The sequence below is a fragment of the Pleurodeles waltl genome, chromosome 4_2 (genome assembly GCF_031143425.1).
Source record: "Pleurodeles waltl isolate 20211129_DDA chromosome 4_2, aPleWal1.hap1.20221129, whole genome shotgun sequence".
Classification (NCBI taxonomy): Eukaryota; Metazoa; Chordata; class Amphibia; order Caudata; family Salamandridae; genus Pleurodeles; species Pleurodeles waltl.
In genome coordinates, this window is record NC_090443.1 from 28,166,107 (window position 1) to 28,187,483 (window position 21,377).

Here is a 21,377-nt window from a genome sequence, read left to right on the forward strand (position 1 = left end):
TCTAAACATATACTTGCAAAGGAACTCAATTTTGTAATTGGGCAAAAGTCAGCAACTTAAATCCATGGTATCTCATCACTTCCTCACATATTTACTGTTTCTTGCTAAATCAGGCCTTAAATAATCATCCATCCATCAAGGTACATTTATCAGCGATATCAAGGTAGTTGAGAAAACCAAGAACTTCATGTTCATTCTAAACCAGAATCATTATCAAGTTATATATATATGTTTTTTAAGTTATGTATATAAACAAGGTTTATTTAGTACAAACCAGCACCAATCTGTAAATTGAATACATTTTTGGCTGCTTGATGAAGTACTTGTGTGAACCTGTATACAGATCTACAATTCTACATTTGTGTGGAAGACTGTCTTTTTAATGGCAATAACGTCAGCCAGGAGAGTGCAATTCTGGCTTTTAAAAAAAACATAAGCAAAGCCTACCTATGGGTCCTTAAGGGTAAAGTTGTCTTCAGAACCAACTCAAGATTTAGGACTAAAACACTGTAATCTTTTCATTTAAATGAGCAACAATTTACCTACTTATTTTCCATATCCACAAACAACGGCAGAAAGAATGTTGCATTCCCTGGATTTCAAACAGTGTTTTAAGTGCAAAATAGGTAGAACAAAAGCATTATGTCAATCAGATCAACTTTTTGTGGCCTTCGGATATTCCACAAAGGTAAAGTCTCAAGACAAATGATTTCCAAATGAGCTCTGTCTTGCATTTAAACTGCTTATGCTTAAAGAGGAAATCAATTACAAGGCAGTGTTAGAGCTCAGTCCACCAGAGTGATGGCAGCTATGCAGTCCTATTTGCAGGGGTGGGGCATGATTTAGAGTTTGGCGGACGGGTTACTCTGTCACAAACGTCATGGATATCCCGTCCGCTGTATTGTGATCTCCATAAACTGTTATGGGATTGTAATATGGCGGACGGGATTTCCGTCACAAACCCCCTCCGCCAAACTCTAGATCAGGCCCTAGATGTCAAAGGCATGTGCAAGGCCACAACTTGGAATACACCTACTACTTCTCTAATCACTAATCTACTACTTGGACGTACAGTCAAAAGAAGAGACAGTGATAGAGCGAGCAATGCTGAGAAACTTTTTTTTGCTTAAGGTAAACATCATTCCCACCATCCACTAAAGTATTGAACTCCTTTGATATTCTGTATTCAAGAATGTGAATTGATGAAAGATCCAAATCTGGACAAGAAAACAAGTTACTTACTTGCAACTATAGTTCTCCAGTATTGGTATCTTTCATAAATTCACATGCAACCCATCCTCCTCTCAAAATCTGGGAGTCTTATTCATGTATGTAACACATTATGCACTTGGAAAATCTATCAGTTGGAACCTCAGTTAGGAGAAAGGGTCACTGTTTCTCCACTTCATTGACCAAGGTTCGGTTCAAATAATTGCTTCCCAATCAGTTGCTACATTAAGAACTAACACAGGCTGTAATGCAAGACATACTTCCATAAAAATAAAATTCTAAAATAGAAAAAATCTGCAAGTCTTGTCACTATTAACAGCTACAAAAACATTTTGATACAGTTAAGAGGACCTATTTAATGGACTAAAAATTCACAAAGACAATCAAGAGAACGATTTTAAGCACAGTCTTACCATTACCCAAATCCCATGTACAGTTGTCAAACGGCATGCCACCAAATCAAGATGTCCCTACATCAACTCACTTCTAAAACATGCTGAGAAACATCAATGAGCGATCCAGCCAGCCAGCAAATTCAAGTGGGCGGTGGGGCGCTTTCCCACACCCAGAAGGATCCGAGCCTTATGTTAACCCGACCCCAACAAAATCAAACATATAGTAGCTACTTCAAATGAGGAGTTGCAGTCTTAATGTCTCCAGAGAAAGCCTTGTTAAATACACAACAGCCTTTACATACTATTGGTAAAACAATGCTGTGGAAGCTATATACCTATCCTTTCCCAGAAGACCTGGACCCACTCACCACAGTGATAGCGATGGAAGGCACGAGGGGATGGGTCACCAGATTATATAGTAAGTTTGCTGGAAACAGAATGGACGTTATTCTACTGGCAATGGAGAAATGGGCTGCCGATATAGATGAAAAATGGTCAGACGATAAATATTCATACTGCTGAGCAGAAACAGTGTTCATGTCAGCCAACTATAGACACAGACTGATACATTTTATGTTTCATCACAGAGTATACACAACTTCCATGTGATTGCACAGACCTCAGTAAAGATCATGCATATAAGAGGCTTGAGATGCCACGTAGTATATTTATGCATTTGACATTGGTATGCCCAGAAATTCTGGGTTTTTGGCATGCCGTGCAGGAAGACTTAACAAAATGATGGCATCTGTAATATCTGTTATCCCTTTGTTCACGTTGCTTAGTTATGCAGCACATGTCCCAAAGCGTGTGAGTATGTTTAATACCCTTTTGGCAAAGAGATGGGTGGTAATGAGCTAGTGGTTAAGACCGCCACTGAGGATGAAAGTCTGGATGCATAACGCTCTTTGGTGCAAAACTAATGCTGAAGCATATGCCACAATGATGCTAGCACAATTAAGCCTAAAGACACCCGGGAACAGTTTTGTAGATATCTTAGTGCATATAACCAAAACACAACAGATAATGGAAAATCATAAAAAGCAATATGTTTTAGTTGGCTTCATCTCTAGAGACTGTCGTAGGTGCCTGGGGCTGATGTATTTTCAATGTTAGTAGTATATTGTTAACACATGCATTGCCTCTTTTGCTGTCATGCTTTCATGAAGTGCAAATACAAAATAGGTTGATTTACAATATTTTATATGAGTGCATAATAGGGATGATTTATGGATTTCATGGTTTTATTATTTTTTTATTATTATTCCTCAATTAAAAAACACACACTACAGCATGATGCTTCACCTAAAATAGCAGAGTAAATTGGCATTAATAGCAACTTTGACCCATTCAAGATTCTCACAAGCAGACATATCAGGTCAACTTCAAGGGTCCATTCAATTACCGCAAACAGTTTTAGCAACCTGCTCTGCTAAATAACCTTAGTGAAGGCAAACAGAGGAGTACACCTCTCAAGAAACCTAAATCACATTTAAGGCCACTACACCTCATCACAGGACCATGACCCATTTGTGGGGTGGGTCAACAACCAAACATCATCAGTATTCTGGGAGAAAGAAGCAATAGTCCATGCATTTCTGGTTTCAGAAGACTCCCCAGAGATTAATAAAAGCACAACAATGCCAGGAAGAAAAAGGATTTAGCTCTGTGCTACATCTGTCAACATGTTTGATGAAGTCCTCCAACAGGCACATTCAAGCGCCCAAAGTGGACAACAACAGAAGAGAGAGGAATCACTGCAGTCTGTTGTTTCCCCCTACACTTTAAAGGTCTTCATGATAAATAATGGGTGGCAGAAAATTCTACTTCCTTGGGTCTACAGCTGTCAAAGTTTTGAATTAAGTTGTAGTCCCAAATTTAGATGCCAAAATCATGACATCACAAACCAATCATAGATACAGCGAGACAGTTGCTAACTCTTAGCCTTTTGCTTTGAGGACTTCAAAGTCAAGGTGGGGGTGATACAGTCATCAAAAGACAGGAAGCAGTTACATGGGGACCAAGTTCTAAAACTTATTGGTGGCTTCAGATCAGGTTATTTGAGAGGTGAGGTTATTTGAGAGGTTTATCAGGTTATTTGAGACGTTGAATTCTTAAAGCAGCCAAGTCTGGAATGAATGCCTGCTTTGATCTAACATGTCGGGCAGGATAGGCGATTTGGCAATGAAACAACTTTATTTTTAGTTGAAGAAGTCAGTACAGCACTCCAGGTTCTCAACAAGAAATTGAGGGAAGTTGGACTGTGTTCCAAAACCTAAAATGTGTAAGGCCAAGTGAGTGATGCATGAGCCGATTAATGAGTGATCCTTTAGTGAGTGTGTTAGTGCTTAGGTGATTTTGAAGTTCCTGCAGAGTGAGAAAATGTTCTCTGGGATTTAAGAATTAACAGAAAGGCACAAACAATTCAGAGAGGAATGGAAAGAGAGACTCCCGGAAGTGAATGTCAGGAATCCCTGTAAGCGCCCTTCTGGTGCTTCTCATAGGTACACGGAATTCTCTAAACCACATCCCTTGTAGAGACAAGACTTAAGGAAGGTGCATAGCTGCCCAGCTGTAAAATAAGGTGCCATGAGGTGCACAGCATGAGCCCAGAGAGAAGGAAAATATAACATGTTAAAGCAACAGCAAAGCTTACACTTCATCCATCTGTATGTCTTCGTCCTCCTGTGGGAGCTGGAGGTATGGGTTATTGGAGGCCGGTCGAAACTTGTATCCGGTCAGAACGAAGAACACAAGAGTGGAAACTTCCACAAGCATCTGCAAGAAAGAAGGAATATTCTGTCAGTCTCTCCCTCAGGATAATAGGAAACCTGAGTAGAGAAAGCCTAAACACATACTCATACTAAAGACTAAAAGATACACCTGTAACACGACACACAATAGCATTGATGACTAAGCAATAATTGTATTAGCATGACAAAAAGGAATATGTTATTTACCCTAAAAGCATCTGTTTGTGGCATATAGTGCTGTGGATTCACATACTCAGCATACTCCTACCATCTAGTGTCGGGTCAGGAGTTGTGCAAGTTGTTTTTCTTCGAAGAAGTCTTTTGAGTCACGAGTTTGAGTGACTCCTCCTCTCGTGATACTGCACATGGGCATCAACTCCATTGTTAGATTGTTTTCCCACAGACGGGTAAGGACTGTAAAATATGTGTAAAAAATGCAATGACCATGTTAAATGTAAATGTACAATGTAACTGCAACAGCCACAGGCATCCATGGAGGAGGGCGAGTGCATGTGAATCTACAGCACTACATGCCACAAACAGATGCTTACAGGGTAAGTAACATATTCCGTTCAATGGCATGTGTGGCTGTAGATACACATGCTCTGCATAGACTGTAAAGCAGTCCCTCCTTAGAAGTGGCGGCAAGCCTGTGGGAGTTGCAGTAGTTTGAAAAAGAAAATGTACCACTGCTTGTCCTACACTGGCATGTTGGTGTGCTAGAACATCTACACAGTAGTGCTTGGTGAAGGTGTGTGGTGTGAACCACACGGCTGCCTTACAAATGTCAGCCTTCGCATTGTTTCCTAGAAAGGTCATGGTTGCTCCCTTTTTACGGGTGGAGTGTGCTCTGGGAGAAACAGGTGAAGGTCTTTTGGCCTTAAGGTAGCAGGTTTGAATACATTTGGCTATCCAGCTGGTAATGCCTGATTTGGATATAGGGTTGCCTTGAGGTGAGGAAAAGGCAACAAACAGTTGTTTAGATTTTCTGAAAGTTTTTGTTCTATCTATGTAGAACATGAATGCTCTTTTGGCATCTAGTGTATGAAGAGTTATTGCTGCAACTGAATCTGGTTGAGGGGGAAAAACTGGCAAATCAATTAATTGGTTGAGGTGAAATTGAGAGACTACCTTAGATAGGAATTTAGGGTTGGTGTGAAGTACCAATTTGATTCTATATATTTGAAAGACGGGTTCTTCTAAGGTTAAAGCCTAGAGCTCACAAACACACCTGAGTGAGGTAATGGCAACCAAGAATGAGACTTTCCCTGAAAGAAATTGAAGGGAGCATGAGTGTAAGGCTCCACTGGGGGACCCATGAGTCTGGTGTGAACAATGTTAATGTTCCATGAGGGTGCTGGTGGAACCCTTGGTGGAATAACTCATTTGAGTCCTTTCATGAAGGTTTTGATAACTGAAATTTCGAAAAGTGAGAGGTGCTGCCTATTTTGGAGATAGGCAGCCACTGCAGTTAGGTGTAACTGTATGGAAGGGTACGCTAAATTTGCTTTTTGTAAGTGAAGCAGGTAGCAGATAAATGTCTTGCACTGTGGTTTTTAAAGGATCAATTTGTTTTTATTTTCAATAGCAAACAGCACTTGTATTTTACTGCATAACAGGCTCTAGTAGTGGGTCTGCATGCTTTCTTTAGATTATCCATACATTCTGGTGGTAAATCAAGGAAGCCAAACTATGACTTAAGGAGCTAAATTGCTGGGTTGAGAGTTTTCGGGTCTGAGTGTCCGATTTGTTCTTGATTGTGAGTGAGAATGTGCTTGTAGAACTACAGAGAGATTTAGGAGTGTTGTGAAGCAAGACTGGCATGCCCTTGTGGGAGGTACCAGGATCATCGTAGAGAAGTTTGCCTGAGCTTCTGAACCAGGAAGGGAAGAAGTGAGAAAGGTGGAAAAGCATAAGCAAATATCCCTGACCAACTCATCCATAGTGTGTTGCCCATGGATAGTGGGTGTTGGTACCTGGAGACAGTTTGGGCATTTGGTGTTTTTCTGCTGTGACTAAAAAGGTCGATCTGAAGGAACCCCCACTTTTGGAAGTATGGTAAGAGGACTTGTGGGTGGAGTTTCCATTCGTGGACTTATTGCTGCATTCTGCTGAGCGGGTCTGCAAAGTTGTTGCCTGTCACCCGAAAGGTATTCCGCCAACAGATGAATGTTGTGGAGAAGAGTTCACTTACATATGATCTGAAATAGATGTGATACTTGTGAAGACCATGTCCCCTCCCCCCGTTTTTGTAGGTAATACATGGCTGTCATGTTGTCCGTCCAGACTAGGACAACCGTGTGAGACAAGTGAGGAAGGAAAGGTGTCAGTGCTAGGTAGACCGCCTAAAGCCTTTGGTAGTTGATGTGTAGAGATTGATGCCTGACATCCCAAAGACCTTGTACTCGTCTTGTAGATGAGCACTCCAACCCATCTGTGATATGGCCGTGGTGAGAATGATATGGGGTACAGGGTCCATAAAAGGCTGCCCTTTTAAAAGGTTGTTTGTGTTCCATCACTGCAGAGATCAGTGAGTGTGGCTGTCTATCAACACTAGATCCTCCAACTGACCCTGTGACTGAGACTACAGATGAGCTAGGTATTGCTGCAGGGGATGCATATGCAATCTTGCAACTGGAACAACGGCAATGCAGGATACCATCATTCCTAGCAGATGCATAACTGACCTCACTGTGAGAGTCTGGTTTGTTTGGAACTAGGGTAAGGTTGCCTGAAAGTTCTGAATCTGAGCGGGATAGGGGTAGGCTAACCCTAACTGTGTGTTTAGAATTGCTCCCAAGTAAGGTTGAACTTGTAGAGGTTGGAGGTGAGACTTGGGGATATTACTAGTAAACCCCAGGCTGTGAAGGAGCTCTATTATCATCTGAGTGTGTTGTTGACACTGCTGATGTATACTGGCTTTTATTAGCCAATCGTCTAGGTAGCGGAATACATGAAAATGTTGTCTTCGCATATCTGCTTGAACAACCGCCAGGGATTTTCTTAACACTTGCGGTGCAGTAGTCACTCAAATTGGAAGAACTCTAAACTGACTGTGTTTGTCGGCTATGACAAATCTTAGGTATTTGTGGTGAGCACAGTGTATTGGTATGTGGAAGTAAACATCCTTTAGGGCTAAGGTTGCCATAAAGTTGCCCTGTTAAAGAAGTAGAATGACATCCTGTAAGGTGCCATTATGGAAGTGTTCTGATAGATGTCAAGCTTCTAAACCAGTACATCCTAAGATTGGTCTTAGAGACCAATCCTTCTTGGGGAGTAGGAAGTATACTCCTGTGTCCTGCTGTTGAAGTGGAACCGGTTCTATGGGCCCTTTGAGGAGAAGGGCTTGGACTTCCTGATTGAGTAGTGTCTGATGATGCCTGTGATAACCTGGGAGTGTGAGGTGGAATGTTGGGCGGTGTGGTAATGAGCTCCAGACAACAGTAATGTTGGATAGTGGCTACTATTAATTTGCCTGTGGTGCTTGTAACCCAGACTGTGTGAAAATACAGTAGTCTTCCCCCAGCAGGTGTTGTGTGGTCGGAGGGAAGGATAGGGTAGTCACTTTTTGCAGTGGGTGTTGCTCTGCGAGTAGATGCATCTTTTCTCCTACCTGTTAATATTCTCTCTGAAGGATCCTCTATAGTAACTTGGTGTAAGAGGTCTGGGGCTGTTTCTGTTGCGAGGCGGAACTCTCTGTGGAGGCAGACTTATATGTACCCTTGTAGCTAGGGCAGCGAAAGGAGCCCCAGGGAGTATCAGTTTGTAACACTCCTATTGCTTTGGCTGTTTCCGTGTCCTTCATTTTTTTCTAAGGTAGAATTTACCTGCAGGCCAAAGAGGTGTTCTTTATCAAAGGGCATGGTTAGAACAGCCTGTTGGATCTCCTGTTTAAAACCAGAGAACCTCAACCAAGCATGTCGCCTAAGAAGGACACTAGTATTAATTCCTCTAGATGCAGTATCCGCGGCTTCGAGGGCGCAGTGAATGAAATTGTTAGTAACGGCCTGCCCCTCTGTAATGATCTGTTTGCCCCTTTTTCTATGTTCTTCCGGGAGGTACTGTAAAAGTTCCTCCATCTCGTCCCAATGGGCTCTATAATATCAGGCCAACATGGCCTGAGAACTCGCAATGCGCCAGTGGTTAGCAGCCTGCTTAACAACCTTCCTTCCAGTAGCATCTATATGCTTACTTTCTTTTTCTTGGGGGAGGGCATCCCCGGTAGCCTGACTAAAAGACCTCTTGCGTGCGGTGGTTATGACAATGGAGCCTGGTGGTACTTGACTCCGAATGAATAAGGGCTCAGATGGTGCCTCTTTATATTTTTGTACACCCTCGGAGTAATAACTCTGGCTTTAACAGGATCCATAAAGATATCATCAACATGTCTCATCATCCCTGGTAACAGGGGCAGGTACTGTATGTCCCATGTGTAGATGCTAAAATATCGAATAGAAAATCCTGTTCTAGGGATTCCTTGTGTAATTCAACATTATTAAAAGCTGCCGGTCTCGCAATCACCTCTTGGTAGGAGGTTGCGTCTTCAGGAGGATAGGGACAAGCTGGATACAAATCCGGGTTGTTTGGTGTAGTGGGATCCGTATCATATATGTATCATGGGCCAGGATCTGCTAATGGCCCCCTAAGCCACTGGTGTCTGACTGTGGTGACCCCTGAGGTGAGGCATCCAGTGGATCATGTGTTGGTGATAATGGATGAAGAGAATGAGGTGGGAATGTAGGTAGTGGTGAAGTGAGTATTTTCGTTTCGAAGGCTGAGACTTTGTCGGCGCCAAGGGAGATGGAGTCAGCTACCGGGTTGGCACGAAAGGTTGGGTTGGTGCCAAAACATGCTGTCAGTCCGAGGAGGTTGATGTTGAAAGCTTAGCCATGGTAGCAATCTATGGCGCCAGGCCCGACAGCAGGGCAGCTGAACCAGATTTTCAGATCTCACTATAGCCAGAAGGCAGTGATGGTTTGGCGACCTCTGATAGTGAGGAAACCACATTTTTTGGTCGACTTGGGGCGGCGGAGCAGGGGCCACAGTACTCACGCAATGGGCAAATGGGATTTCCTGCATCTCCACCTCGACGTTGGAGCGGGAGCTATCCTTGATCGAGAAGGCCTCTTCTTCCTTGGCGGTTGGCTGTTCTTGGGCGTGTACCTCGCCGAAGAGGTCGGAAGTATCGTCCATGGCCTTCTTCGACATTTCGAGTAGATGAACCCTGTAATCCTGAAGGATTTTCTTTAATCGAAATGATTTACAGGCGCTAAGGTTGACCTCTTTGTGGTCAGGTGAAAGGCACAAATTGCACACAAGGTGTAGGTCAGTGAGCAGATATTACGCATGACAATGCGGGCAGAATCTGAAAGGTGTGTGTTCCATCACCAGAAACAAATTTTCAATGGGGCTGGTGAGACGCAGAAGTGTAGGCCCGACTGGGCGGGTGCCCCAAGGGACGGTCAGTCAAAGAAGCCCGAACCGATGTGGCAAAGCATGATCTAAAACAATACTGTCGAGGACAGTAAAGAACCAAAGAAGCATGCCAAATGGAGTTGAAGCGCAGAGTGAAGGCACACACATCTGGACCCGACCGTGGAGAGAAAACAATCTAACAATGGTGTTGATGCCAATGCGCAACATCACCAAGAGGAGGAGTCACTCAACCTCATGATTTGAAAGACTTCTTTGAGGAAAAACAACATGAACAACTCAGGGCCCAACACTAGATGGCAGGAGTATGCAGAGCATGTGTATCTACAGCCACACATGCCATCTAACACAGGATTCAAAAAGGAGTTGAAGAAAGAATGTGTTTTTAAAGCCGCACTTATAACAGGCATAACAATACATAATGAATCATCAACAGCATACACAACAGCATCTGTAACGCAAAAGGAAGAATTTAACGAGATACCTTGGATTAGAATGAAATAAGTGCTGATAACAATGGAGAGTGTTAAAGACACAAACAAAACATGAAAAGTAAACACTGGTTCACAAGAATTAAGTCAATAAATCATTCAACCAAATCTGTGTAAATGAAAGAAGAACTGATCCAGAGTATTTATAATATCAGAAATATGACACATCTTCCATCTGTGGAGAAGAATGAAAGTATTATATAATGTGTAGGCATGTTAGAACCACTTCAGGTTCACAGACATGCAAAAGACTTAAATCGTAAAATATATAAAAAAATGCCTATACATAGGCTTATTGAGTATGTCTATAGAGCTGACGGCACAGTGCACAATGAATACACAAGTGCAAATAAAGTGTTAGGTCTAACTTGAGGGAAAAGAGGAAATCGGTCCCTCTAGGATCTTCAGAAAGTTATCTGGAGCTCCACTCCCAGTTAGAATATCATAACAGACACACATGCAACAACACAAACACAACAGCATCTGCAAGACAAAAGGAAAGATTTGATGAAGATTTACCTCAGGATAGCAAAGGATTGGAGCTGTCAAAGAGTCAGACCTTATAAAAGCCACCCATAGTCAGCACCAATAAAAATAAATGTTGGCACAAACTATAGCCATCTATGATCACACCAAAAAGCATGGAAAATATGAGCATTTTGTTTTTAATCAGATGCAAGTACAATACCCAGTGATAAATAGCTATCATCAAGCGCACAAGCAAGAGCACCAATGATAGCCATCTACTATTAAATACACACACATCAGCACCAATGCTACAGACCTAAAATTCAGTACTATACTAATAATAATACTAATTAAGCAAGTGTAAAAGTAACAGCAAATGTAACAGCACAAACTAGATCTAACTATTATCAGGTGTGCACGTAAACATATACACAGCAGCAGCAGCAGCAAACACAGCCATCTACTATCAAATACACTTTTAAGGGCACCAGCAATAAAGACCAACAACACCAACAATACGAGACGGGAATCCCCTGTACCTTTTATCAAGTAGTATTGACATAGTCTTAAACCTAAAAGCCCTAGGCCTCTCAGTTTAGCATTCTATCAGAGTCATTTTGAGAAAAAGGACCAAACCTGAGAGCCCACCAATCAGGTGACACCGCCCTTTAGAACCCATCTGAGAGAAGCTCCAGTCCCTCAGATTTTCTTAGCACAAGTGCATAGTCATAATAACAATGAATAGGAGAGGTAATGGTGAGCTTCTCCAGGAAGGTGGGTGGGTCGCATGTGAATCTATTAAAGATTCCAATTCTGGAGAACTATAGTTACAGGTAAGTAACTAATTTTCTTACTCCAGTATTGGAACTTTCATAGATTCACACACTTGAATCAGAGTAGTAAGCAGTAGTGATGCACATTATAGAATAAAGTATAACATTTTCCAATCAATATGAAAAAAATGTCTAGGTAAACATATGTACATATTAAAGTTTAAAATCTAGACACATATATTTGTTATTTGAAACTATACTGTATATCAGTCTTCTTATGTTGGATAGATTTTTAAAATAAACAATGTGCAGATCTGATCTGACCTTAGGATGGCGGAATTGTAGACATAGCTCCCCTTTACTGGAAAAGATGTCTTAGGACCGCCTGACCAACAGATGCTTCTCCTTTAGACACTGCGTCTAGACAGTAATGTCTGGTGAATGTGTGGTAACTTTTCCAGGTTGCTGCCCTACAAATGTCATGGGGAGGCACTCCTGCAAACAGTGCTGTGGATGATATGATACTGCCCGTATGGAGTGAGCACGAACAGAAGCTTGTAGCGGTTTACCTGCTGCTTGAGGGCAAAACCAGATTGCTAAAGACATCCATCCTGTGATGGTCTGTTTGGACAGAGGTTAACCTTTTCTAGGCGCTGTAAGCTATGAACACTTGGCTAGTTTAGCGAAAGGATTTGGTCCTGTCCAGATAGAACTTTATGCATCTTTTTTATATCTAATGAGTGTAGAGCCCTTTGTGCTGCAGTTGCCGGATTTGGGAAGAATGTTTTCATGACCTGCAGCTCATTTATATGAAAGTCCGAGGGAACTTTTGGTATGAATCATGACTTTGTATGTAGGATTACCTTATCCTGCCTAATCTGTCAAAAATAATCTTGGCTAGACAGTGCTTGGATCTCACTGACTCGCCTGGCTGATGTGAGAGCTATTAGAAGGGCTACCTTCCATGAAATAAACTTTATAGAAGCTTTATGAATTGGCTCAAATGGTTGCTTCATGAGCTGTGCAAGGACAATATTGAGATTCCAGGAAGGAGGAAGAGGAGGTCTGAGAGGAGGAAAAGCTCTGAATAGGCCCTTTAGAAATGGTTTAATTATTCTGGATGACCACAATGAAGGTGAACTGCTTGAGCGTTTAAAAGACAAAACAGCCGCCAGGTGAACTTTAATGGAGGAGTGAGCAAGGTCGGAGTATGATAGATGCAACAAATAAGGTAATATTTGTTCCAGTGACGAGGATATGGGATGTATCTGTTGCTGCTGGCACCATAGACAGAATCTCTTCCACTTACAAGAGTAAGTGTTATTAGTGCTAACTGCTCTGGCCTTGGATTGTATATCCCTGCACTCCAGCTGGATGTCTAGATGTACGATCTCATTGTGCTCAGGAGCCACGCTGATAAATGCAATGACTGAGGATTCAGGTGCAAGACTTGTCCTTTGTTCATTGTCAGCAGATGCAGATATATTTTCAGTGAGATGTGAGGTTTCAATGAGAACAGGAGAAGCTCAGTGAACCAATGCTGATGAGGCCAATTTGGAGCTATTAATATCAGCATGCAGGATTCCCGCTTCATTTTGGTTAGAACCATCGGAATCAGTGGAATAGGAGGAAAAGCGTAAGAAAAGATTCCACACCATGCCATGAAAACGTATTCCCCCATGGTCCCCGTTGGAGATGTCAACTTGCGTAGTATCGGCATTTGGTGTCTGACTGGTGGACAAAAAGGTTGAGGATGGGTGTCCCCCACTGGGAGAATATGTGGTTGACTGTGTACTGATCTAATTCCCATTTATGGCAGACTGATTTTAGTCTGCTGAGAGAGTCTGCTATCTTGTTCTGATTCCCTGGGACACGTTCTGCTTGTAGTAGCACTCCATGTTGTACGGCCCAGTCCCAAATCTCCTGTGGCTATTTGGAGAGGGGAAGGGATTTTGTACCTCCTTGATTGTTGAGGTAATGCATTGTAGTGGTATTGTCTATTCTTATTAGTACCTCTGAATTGGCTATTCTCGGAAGGAACGCCTGCAAGGCTAGATGAACTGCCTTCAGTTCGAGTAGATTAAAGTGTACTTTTCAAAGAGGTGGTGGCTATTAGCCACTGATCTGCAGGTCCTGCAAAAACGCTTCCTAGCCTTTTAATGAGGCATCTGTGGTGGTAACCTATTGAGATGGCCGATGTTGGAAAGAGAGACCGATAGATAGATGATGCTTTTGAGACCATCAGACCAGTGCTTTTATCATGGCAGGAGTGATCTTGATGTGGTCGTCAAAGCTTCCTGTGCCTTGAATCAATTGCGGGCTGAGTTGTTCTTGGAGGGAGCGCATTTTCAGTCTGCAAAATAGTACTAGTGGGATGCATGAAGACATCATTCCCAATAACGACTTGTAAAGGCATACTGAAATAACGTTATTTTTTTAACTAACTTTACCAGAGATATTAGTCTTTGCTGTCTTTCCATAGTGGGGCAGGCTATGCTGGATTGGATGTTCAGGTTTGCCCCTAAGAAAGTGATCATACGTGATGGTTAAGGATTGGATTTCTCCCGATTTATGGCTAGACCTAACCTGTTGAGAAAGGCAATGCACCTTTTTGTTGACTTGAGAAGGTGTTTGCTTTTATCAGCCAATCGTCCAAGTATACGAATACTTGGTGACTTTGTCTCCTCAGGAAAGTTGATATAGGTGGTAGGTACTTTGTGAATATCCTGGGGGCTGATTTTAACCTGAACAGAAGACTCGAAATTGGAAATGGTTGCTGGCTACCATGAATCTTAGGTACTGTCTGTGAGAATGATGGATTGGGATGTGGAAATATGGGTCTTTCAGATCTAGGGTGGATAGATAGTCTCCGTGGTGCAACCGGAGGAGGATGTCCTAGAGAGTTATCATGCGGAAAGATTTTTTTTTCAGATAGATGTTTAACTCTCTGGGACTGAGGATTGGTCTCCAGTCTTTCCATTTCTTGCGAATGAGGAAGAATCTGGAGCAAAATCCTTTCCCCCGTTGCGACGGTGGAACCTTCTCTATTGCGCCCTTGAGAAGCATTTTGTTAACCTCCAGTTTGAGTTGGTGAAGATACTTGGGAGGAGGTATTTGGACAAACTCTGGCGTGTGTCCTAATTGCACCAGTTTTAAGACCCACTGGTCTGATGTTATGGATTGCCACTGCTGGAGAAATGAGGAGATTTTGCCCCCTAGTTTGAAAGGCGCATGTTTGGGGATAGCCGAAGCCCTGGATGGATCATAGCCTGCAAGATGAGTCTTTTGCTTGACGAGACGGTCGTCCTCCAGAAGTAAGCTGCTTGTGGAGGTTGCCTCTGGGAATATTGCTGGCGAAATTGCTGAGGTGGATGCATACGATGAATATCTGGACTGTTGATATGCTCCCCTATATGACTGCATTCCACGTCCTCTCGTGCCACGAAGGGAAAACTTCCGAAACTGTAGTGATTTAGCCTTCTCTGTGTCCGTTTTATTGAATGAAGAGATTTATCAATATGCTTTCCAAAGAGAGCTTCCCATAAAACGGAAGGTCTAGTATTTTATTTTGTACCTCCGGGCAAATTGATGTGGCCTTCAGCCAACCTTGTCTCCTGAGGACCGCAGCCTCTGCCAGTTGACAGAATGTAGTTGTGGCTATGTTCATCGCACAGTCAATAATTTCTGCTGATTTGCGTTCCCCTTCTTGTAATATTTTCTTAGCCTCTGGTTTAGCGTCCTCCAGCAATTGTTTGATATATGGGGTGATGTCAGCCCATAATTGCCTGTTGTATCTCGCTAGAACCGCTAGAGAACTGGCTGCTCTTACTGTTCGACTTGACATTGAAGAGAATCTTTTGCCAATATTGTCTAACCATCTTCCTTTCTTATCCGGAGGCAAAGATATTGGTGTGGAGGGATTTTTGGACCTCCTCTGGGCTGCTTGTGTTATCACCAAGTCTGGATGAGGGTGACCAGTTAAGCATGCTGGAGCATCTTCAGGTGCTTTATATTTTTTGTCCAAACATGGAAGCACTGCTGTGACTGTCGCTGGGTTTTGCATGGTCTTTAAACCCTCTTCCTATGTGTAACTGACCATTGGCATCGAGCTTACCGACTTTTGGAATGGCTCCTTGAAGTCATAGAGAAAGCAATCCATTTGCTTGGATGGCATGGGAAGTGCAAATCGCTTGTGGGCACTTTCCATAAGAATATGGAATCCTCCAATGTCATCTAGAAGTGAGTCTACCTTTAAAGGTGAAGGAGATGATGGAGCTGGAATTATGTACTCAACCCATTCTGATTGGTTATTGAGGAGCTCACCTTCCTCTTGTTCTCCTTCAGAGATGCCCGTGTCCTGTAAAAGGGTGATATTTGGAGTGACAATGTTAGCCATTGGTACAGCCAAGGGCATCTGACGGGGGGAGCCTACCTGAGGAGCTGGCGACGTTATTGATGATACTGACTGTGGCGGTACTTCATCTGTGGGTGGAAACTGCTTTCTATAGTCTGTCAACATGGCCTGCAAGTCTGTTATTAATGTACTTAAATAGAATCCCTTCTGGTAAGGTTGTTCCTGTGCTCAATAACACTGTGTATCATATGCTTCACAGTATTCGTTGTCATCGTCTTGATTTTTTCCATTTGATTGTGAGGGACTAGGTGCTGTTCCGAAGGGTCCCTCATCATCAGATTTGTCATCCCCCTCAAGCAGATGGGGTGGTATCAAAGGGGTTACTTTACTTGGAGAATTGTGCTCTGGGGTAATTCTTCGAGTTTCCTGCCTTTTTTCAAATTTTTCGCTCGTCAACTGGATTGTCGACAAGCTAGTCGTCGGTGTTGTAGATTACTTTGTCGATGGTGTAACAGGTGCACTCATCACTGGTGTTTTCATCGTCGACAATTTAGACTATTTTTACCGTTGACGGCTTAGTGGATAAGGCCACCGTCAACGAGGTCGCCGTTGAGGATGACAGCAATGAGGAAACCATGGTTACCGTCATGGATGACGTTGTAGTATACGTTTTCATCGACGACGATGTTGTTGATGACCTCGTAGACAGTGGATAACTCATCGTTGGAGGCGGTAGGGTCGTCACTGGAATCGACAATGAAGCGGACATCAACGGTGGAAAAGATCTCGCCATTACCATCATTGACGAGATTGTCATCGACTGTGGGGATCTAATAGATGGTCTGTCGACTGGTGAAGCAGAGAAAGGCTTCTTAAAAGAATGAGACACCTTAATAGGAAGTGTAGGGTGTAGGAAGCTCAGATGATGATTTTCTAGCCCTTTCGGAACTGCTACTCTGTCTGCTTTTATCTTTAGAAGAGGGTTTATGAGAAGATGATGAATGGCTTTGGCCTTTGTAAGACCCTAAAGCGGTCTTTTTATAGGCCTTTGTTGGTTGCTTTGAGGAGGACCTTGACTAAGGTGACCTCGCTCTTTTCTGAGATCTTTTAGAAGAGTCGTCACTATCAGACTTAGAGACTGGATTATCCCTTGACTTAAGGTTTTGCAGCCATATCAATATTCACCCTTCCCTGTTCTTTAAGCTTTTGGAGGGCATACCTTACAATCCTTTGTGAAATGGTCCGAATAAAGGCACTATATACAGTTCTGGTGTGGGCCTTCAGAATGCAACCTTTTTTTACCACAGGTTTGACAAGATCTGAATAAACCCTTTCTTTCTTTGTCAGACATGGTGACAGCCTTTGTAGGTAGAAGTAGTAGTCAATTGAGAAGAGTTACATTCTTTTGGATATCCAAAAAATTGTGAAAAGCAGAGCAGAGCTCTGTGGAGACTCCCTAGCATGACATGCAGTAGAAAATCTGAGGGACTAGAGCTTCTCTCAGGAGGGTTCTTAAGGGTGGTGTCACTTGATTGGTGGGCTCTCAAGTTTGGCTCTTTTTCTCAAAGTGACTCTGATAGAATGCTAAACCGAGAGGCCTGGGGCCTTTAGGTTTAAGCCTATGTCAATACTACTTGATAAAAGGTAATGGGGACTACCATCAATGATTCAAGTATGTGAATCTACGAAAGTTCCAATACTAGAGTAAATGAATCATCCACCACCACACCAATTGAATTCACTGTAATTGGACCCATGTGTTCCCCAGCCAACCACTACCACACCTAATAGTACATTTTGGTCACCACTGACTGATGGCCTTGCTTACCTCATGAAGCCACTGTAGCTGGAAGGAGACTGTAACCTTCAGCAAAATGGCAATGATTCTGGTGAAGTAGATGTAGCAAACAATCTGTGAACAACAAGAGATCAATGAGACTGGCTATTTAGAAACCCAATGCAAAGTGTCAAAGGGAAGAAAACGTCCTACAAAGGAAAACCACAATACCCCCTGAGGAGGCAATATGAGAAGTCTCATATAAAGGACACCACGAGAAGATGCAATGAGACATTTTTTGGGGGAGGCACAAGGCCCACAGAGAAGGAACATAGGAAGAACTATGTGAGGTTTTGCAGTTGGATCCCACAAGGAGGAACATGGAACAACAAGCCTGGGGACATGCAACCTCCTCTCCTGATAAGGGACACTACAAGATCTGGCTTGAGCAGATAAACTGAGAAACTTAACTGAGAAACTTAGCTGAGAAACTCAGCTAAGAAAGACTTCTGAAAGAAGCATGGCAGGTACAGACTCTTTGTGGAGCAAGGAAATTTACAGTGCTCCCAAAATGGGTTGACCTTGTGTAGTTTATATGAACAATGACAAATAATATGGTGGATTTAAAACGACAAAGATACAATTGTGCAATTCCAAACGTACCATAATGTAATAATGCCGGAAGAGCTTTAGCTTTGCCAAATTCATGGCAGCTGTAAAGAAAGACAGACAAGTCAATTTGGCTCCCAGCATGACCATTAGGTAAGCTGCAAAGGTAAAGGGTCCTAGGCACTGTCAGTATGAATAACACAAGGAGAAAAAAGACTGGAAAGAGGGGCAGTAAAAAAAAAAAAAAGTGCTAAAGAGTTATAAAAAAAAGAGACAGGAAAACATGGATGACAAAACATTAGGGGGGTTATTACGAGTTTGGAGGAGGTGTTAATCCGTCCCAAAAGTGACGATAAAGTGACGGATATACCACCAGCCGTATTACGAGTCCATTATATCCTATGGAACTCGTAATACGGCTGGTGGTATATCCGTCACTTTACCGTCACTTTTGGGACGGATTAACACCTCCTCCAAAGTTGTAATAACCCCCTAGGTCTAAAGGTCACATGTTTGAAGAGGAGTTAAGGAAAGCGGGCTTTGTATGTACAGGAGAAGGTGCCAATGTTAGTCTGAGCAGATGCTGTCGGCACTTTTACCTTTGCCGTCAGTGCTGGATGCCTCCTGGAGATGTCGAATAGACCTAAGGAAATAGACAGAGATCTATGTTAACGATTTATGGTGAGAGGATACAAAATCCAACAATTTTCACCCCTTCTTTAGGGGGTTGGCGACCAACTCTGTAGAATTCAGGCATCCACTCACAAACACCCACCCAATAGTGATGACTCCTATAACCACAATGAACAACATGAGACAGAACCACTGCAGAAAGCTGTGTGCCCTTAAACAAAACCTACAGACCCCATCAATACAATGATCACTGAAAACTATGAACAATAACCACAGGAGAGCACAGAAGGTCAAGTCTTACCCCAGAGTGAACCACAAGAGACCACCCCACTGCAAACAATGAATAGTAGGAGATCAATTTCATATCAGCCACAAAGTGCTACAGACCAAACAATGAACACACGCAGCCCACAAGAGAATGCCACATGCTACAGTGAACCAAAGCTCTATGATCACAGTGAATCACTAGGCATCAGCCCAAAACTAGAGCCAACCACCAAAGAACAATACATGAGCACTGCCCCTACCAAAGAAGCAGTGAATCAATGCAAACCACCCTAACTACAACAAACCACAACTGCCCACACATATTAAGAAAGATCAATATCCTATATCCCATAACTACAATGAACAATAACAGACTACAGCAAACTGCCAATGGCCACCCCAATACCCACAAGGAACCACAGCACAATAGCCCTGAGAATCTCACAACGCATCATCATAGAGCGCTTCAAACTCAAGAACGCATAAAACAGAAACCTGCCCAGCCAAGTGTGCTAAGAAACAAGCAAGTTTACAGAAAGCTAGGATACAGAGGGCCTTTCATCACCATATCACTGGAAAGAGGATGGCTCCACAACAGATCAAATCCACTAGGAAGACGATCTGTGTCCAGAGGGCATAATCACTTGTTCCCGTCTCAGAGGACTCCATGATGATATAAGCAACATTTGCCAGCACCTGCACAGGAGATACAAAATGAGACCAGAGTCTTCAGCGTGTGGCAATTGAAAAAGGCTGAAAATGTAGAATGCAACATTCAAAAACTCAAACGAAAGATTATATTTTTCAACCAGTGGATCCAGGCAAGCTACAGAAGGCAATCAAGAATCAGGAAATCACATAACTAGAGTAGAATATATAACACAGAAAACTGCAATACGAGTTGCAACACAAACGAGAAATGAAACAGCTGCAGAACACAGCAATCAAGCTAGGAAGGGAAAGTCAGCACAGCTTTTAAAAAGGAGATGACATCACAAGCTTTGAAATGCAACTGACAGGCTCAAGTGGCATCACAAGCTTTCAAATCCACTGTAGCAGAGCAAATATGAAAATAGCCTTCAAAGGCGAATCAGAGTGAATTACATCACAAACGTTAGCTATGTAATGCAGGAGTCATGAGTTGCAACACGCAATTAAGGGGAGGAAAATGACACCCCAAAAGGCAGCATGTAATCAAACAAGAAATTACATTACATTTGTCCCTAAATACCTGCAGAGGGAGGACAATCATGAAAATCTTCTTATCCTTGTCAGACAGGATGTACTTCACAAACGCCCATCCGGTACCAATCAGGACTATAGTAATGAAGAGCAGAACGCCTTTCAGCCTAGAAAGAAGGGGTACAGAAAGGTACAGATAGAGTGAGGTCAGCAGCAAGGAGATCAAGGTGCTGAGCCCGACCGCTAGAGAGTTACCAATCTCATGCTGCAATCAAATGTTCTCGGGTTATTAAATGACCACCCAATCCTGTAACATTAAATTGCACCTTCAGCCCTGTATCGTCCAAACACAGCATTTGGAGCAGGATTCCAGCACAGTCCTTCATATCATAAGAACCAGTACCACACCCCACAGCCAGTGCGCCAATGTTATTCCTAATGCATCTGTAAAACATCACCCACCAAAAACAAATGTTTCTGCACTATCCATAATTTGAAGCCAGTATTTGGTACTTACACGTGTGTGATGTAATACATAACTGCCAGGCCCTCGAGTGGATGTCCCTCTTTGTTAATGAAGTAGTAGTTGACCTGAGGAGAAAGATTCTCAGTGTTAGTTATCAGTGGACCAGCTGTACACCAGGAAGGGAGGCATGGGGTCCAAGAACAGCCTGGATTGGGGTTTTCCTGACAAGCTGCATTGGCCAGCTTCTGCTCTCTTAGTGACTCTTGATCTACAGCCATAAAACAATGTTTTGATCATTTCTCATGGAGGTCACTGTGGTTAGGGTTGATGCAATCACTACAGCTCCTCTTCTACTGTTTTTTTTCCAGCTGGCAGCTATTTCTGCCCATTATCTAACTACAAACTCAATGTTAAACTCCTCCTCGTGGGTGTGGCAGTGGAGCAATTATTGCTACCTGTTAATGTGGTCTCAAGAATAGAGAAATCCTTTTCTGGGCCAGCGAGGGACAGTGGAATGCGGTATCCATTTTTTCCACAAGCTCAAGG

At 42.8% G+C, this 21,377-nt stretch overlaps 1 protein-coding gene across 6 annotated transcripts in view; it reads right to left on the bottom strand.

Moving 5' to 3' along the window:
* GPR108 (G protein-coupled receptor 108) overlaps positions 1 to 21,377 on the bottom strand; it is a 113,510-nt gene that overhangs the window by 30,587 nt on the left and 61,546 nt on the right. For all 6 annotated transcript variants that reach the window (XM_069230475.1, XM_069230474.1, XM_069230479.1 and 3 more), the window contains 7 exons: positions 20,883 to 20,956; positions 20,415 to 20,532; positions 19,749 to 19,879; positions 18,883 to 18,926; positions 18,338 to 18,387; positions 17,726 to 17,809; positions 4,282 to 4,403 (listed from right to left, as the gene is read on the bottom strand). In XM_069230475.1, the coding sequence (XP_069086576.1) occupies positions 4,282 to 4,403; positions 17,726 to 17,809; positions 18,338 to 18,387; positions 18,883 to 18,926; positions 19,749 to 19,879; positions 20,415 to 20,532; positions 20,883 to 20,956 (623 nt within the window). The remainder of the gene's footprint in view (positions 1 to 4,281; positions 4,404 to 17,725; positions 17,810 to 18,337; positions 18,388 to 18,882; positions 18,927 to 19,748; positions 19,880 to 20,414; positions 20,533 to 20,882; positions 20,957 to 21,377) is intronic.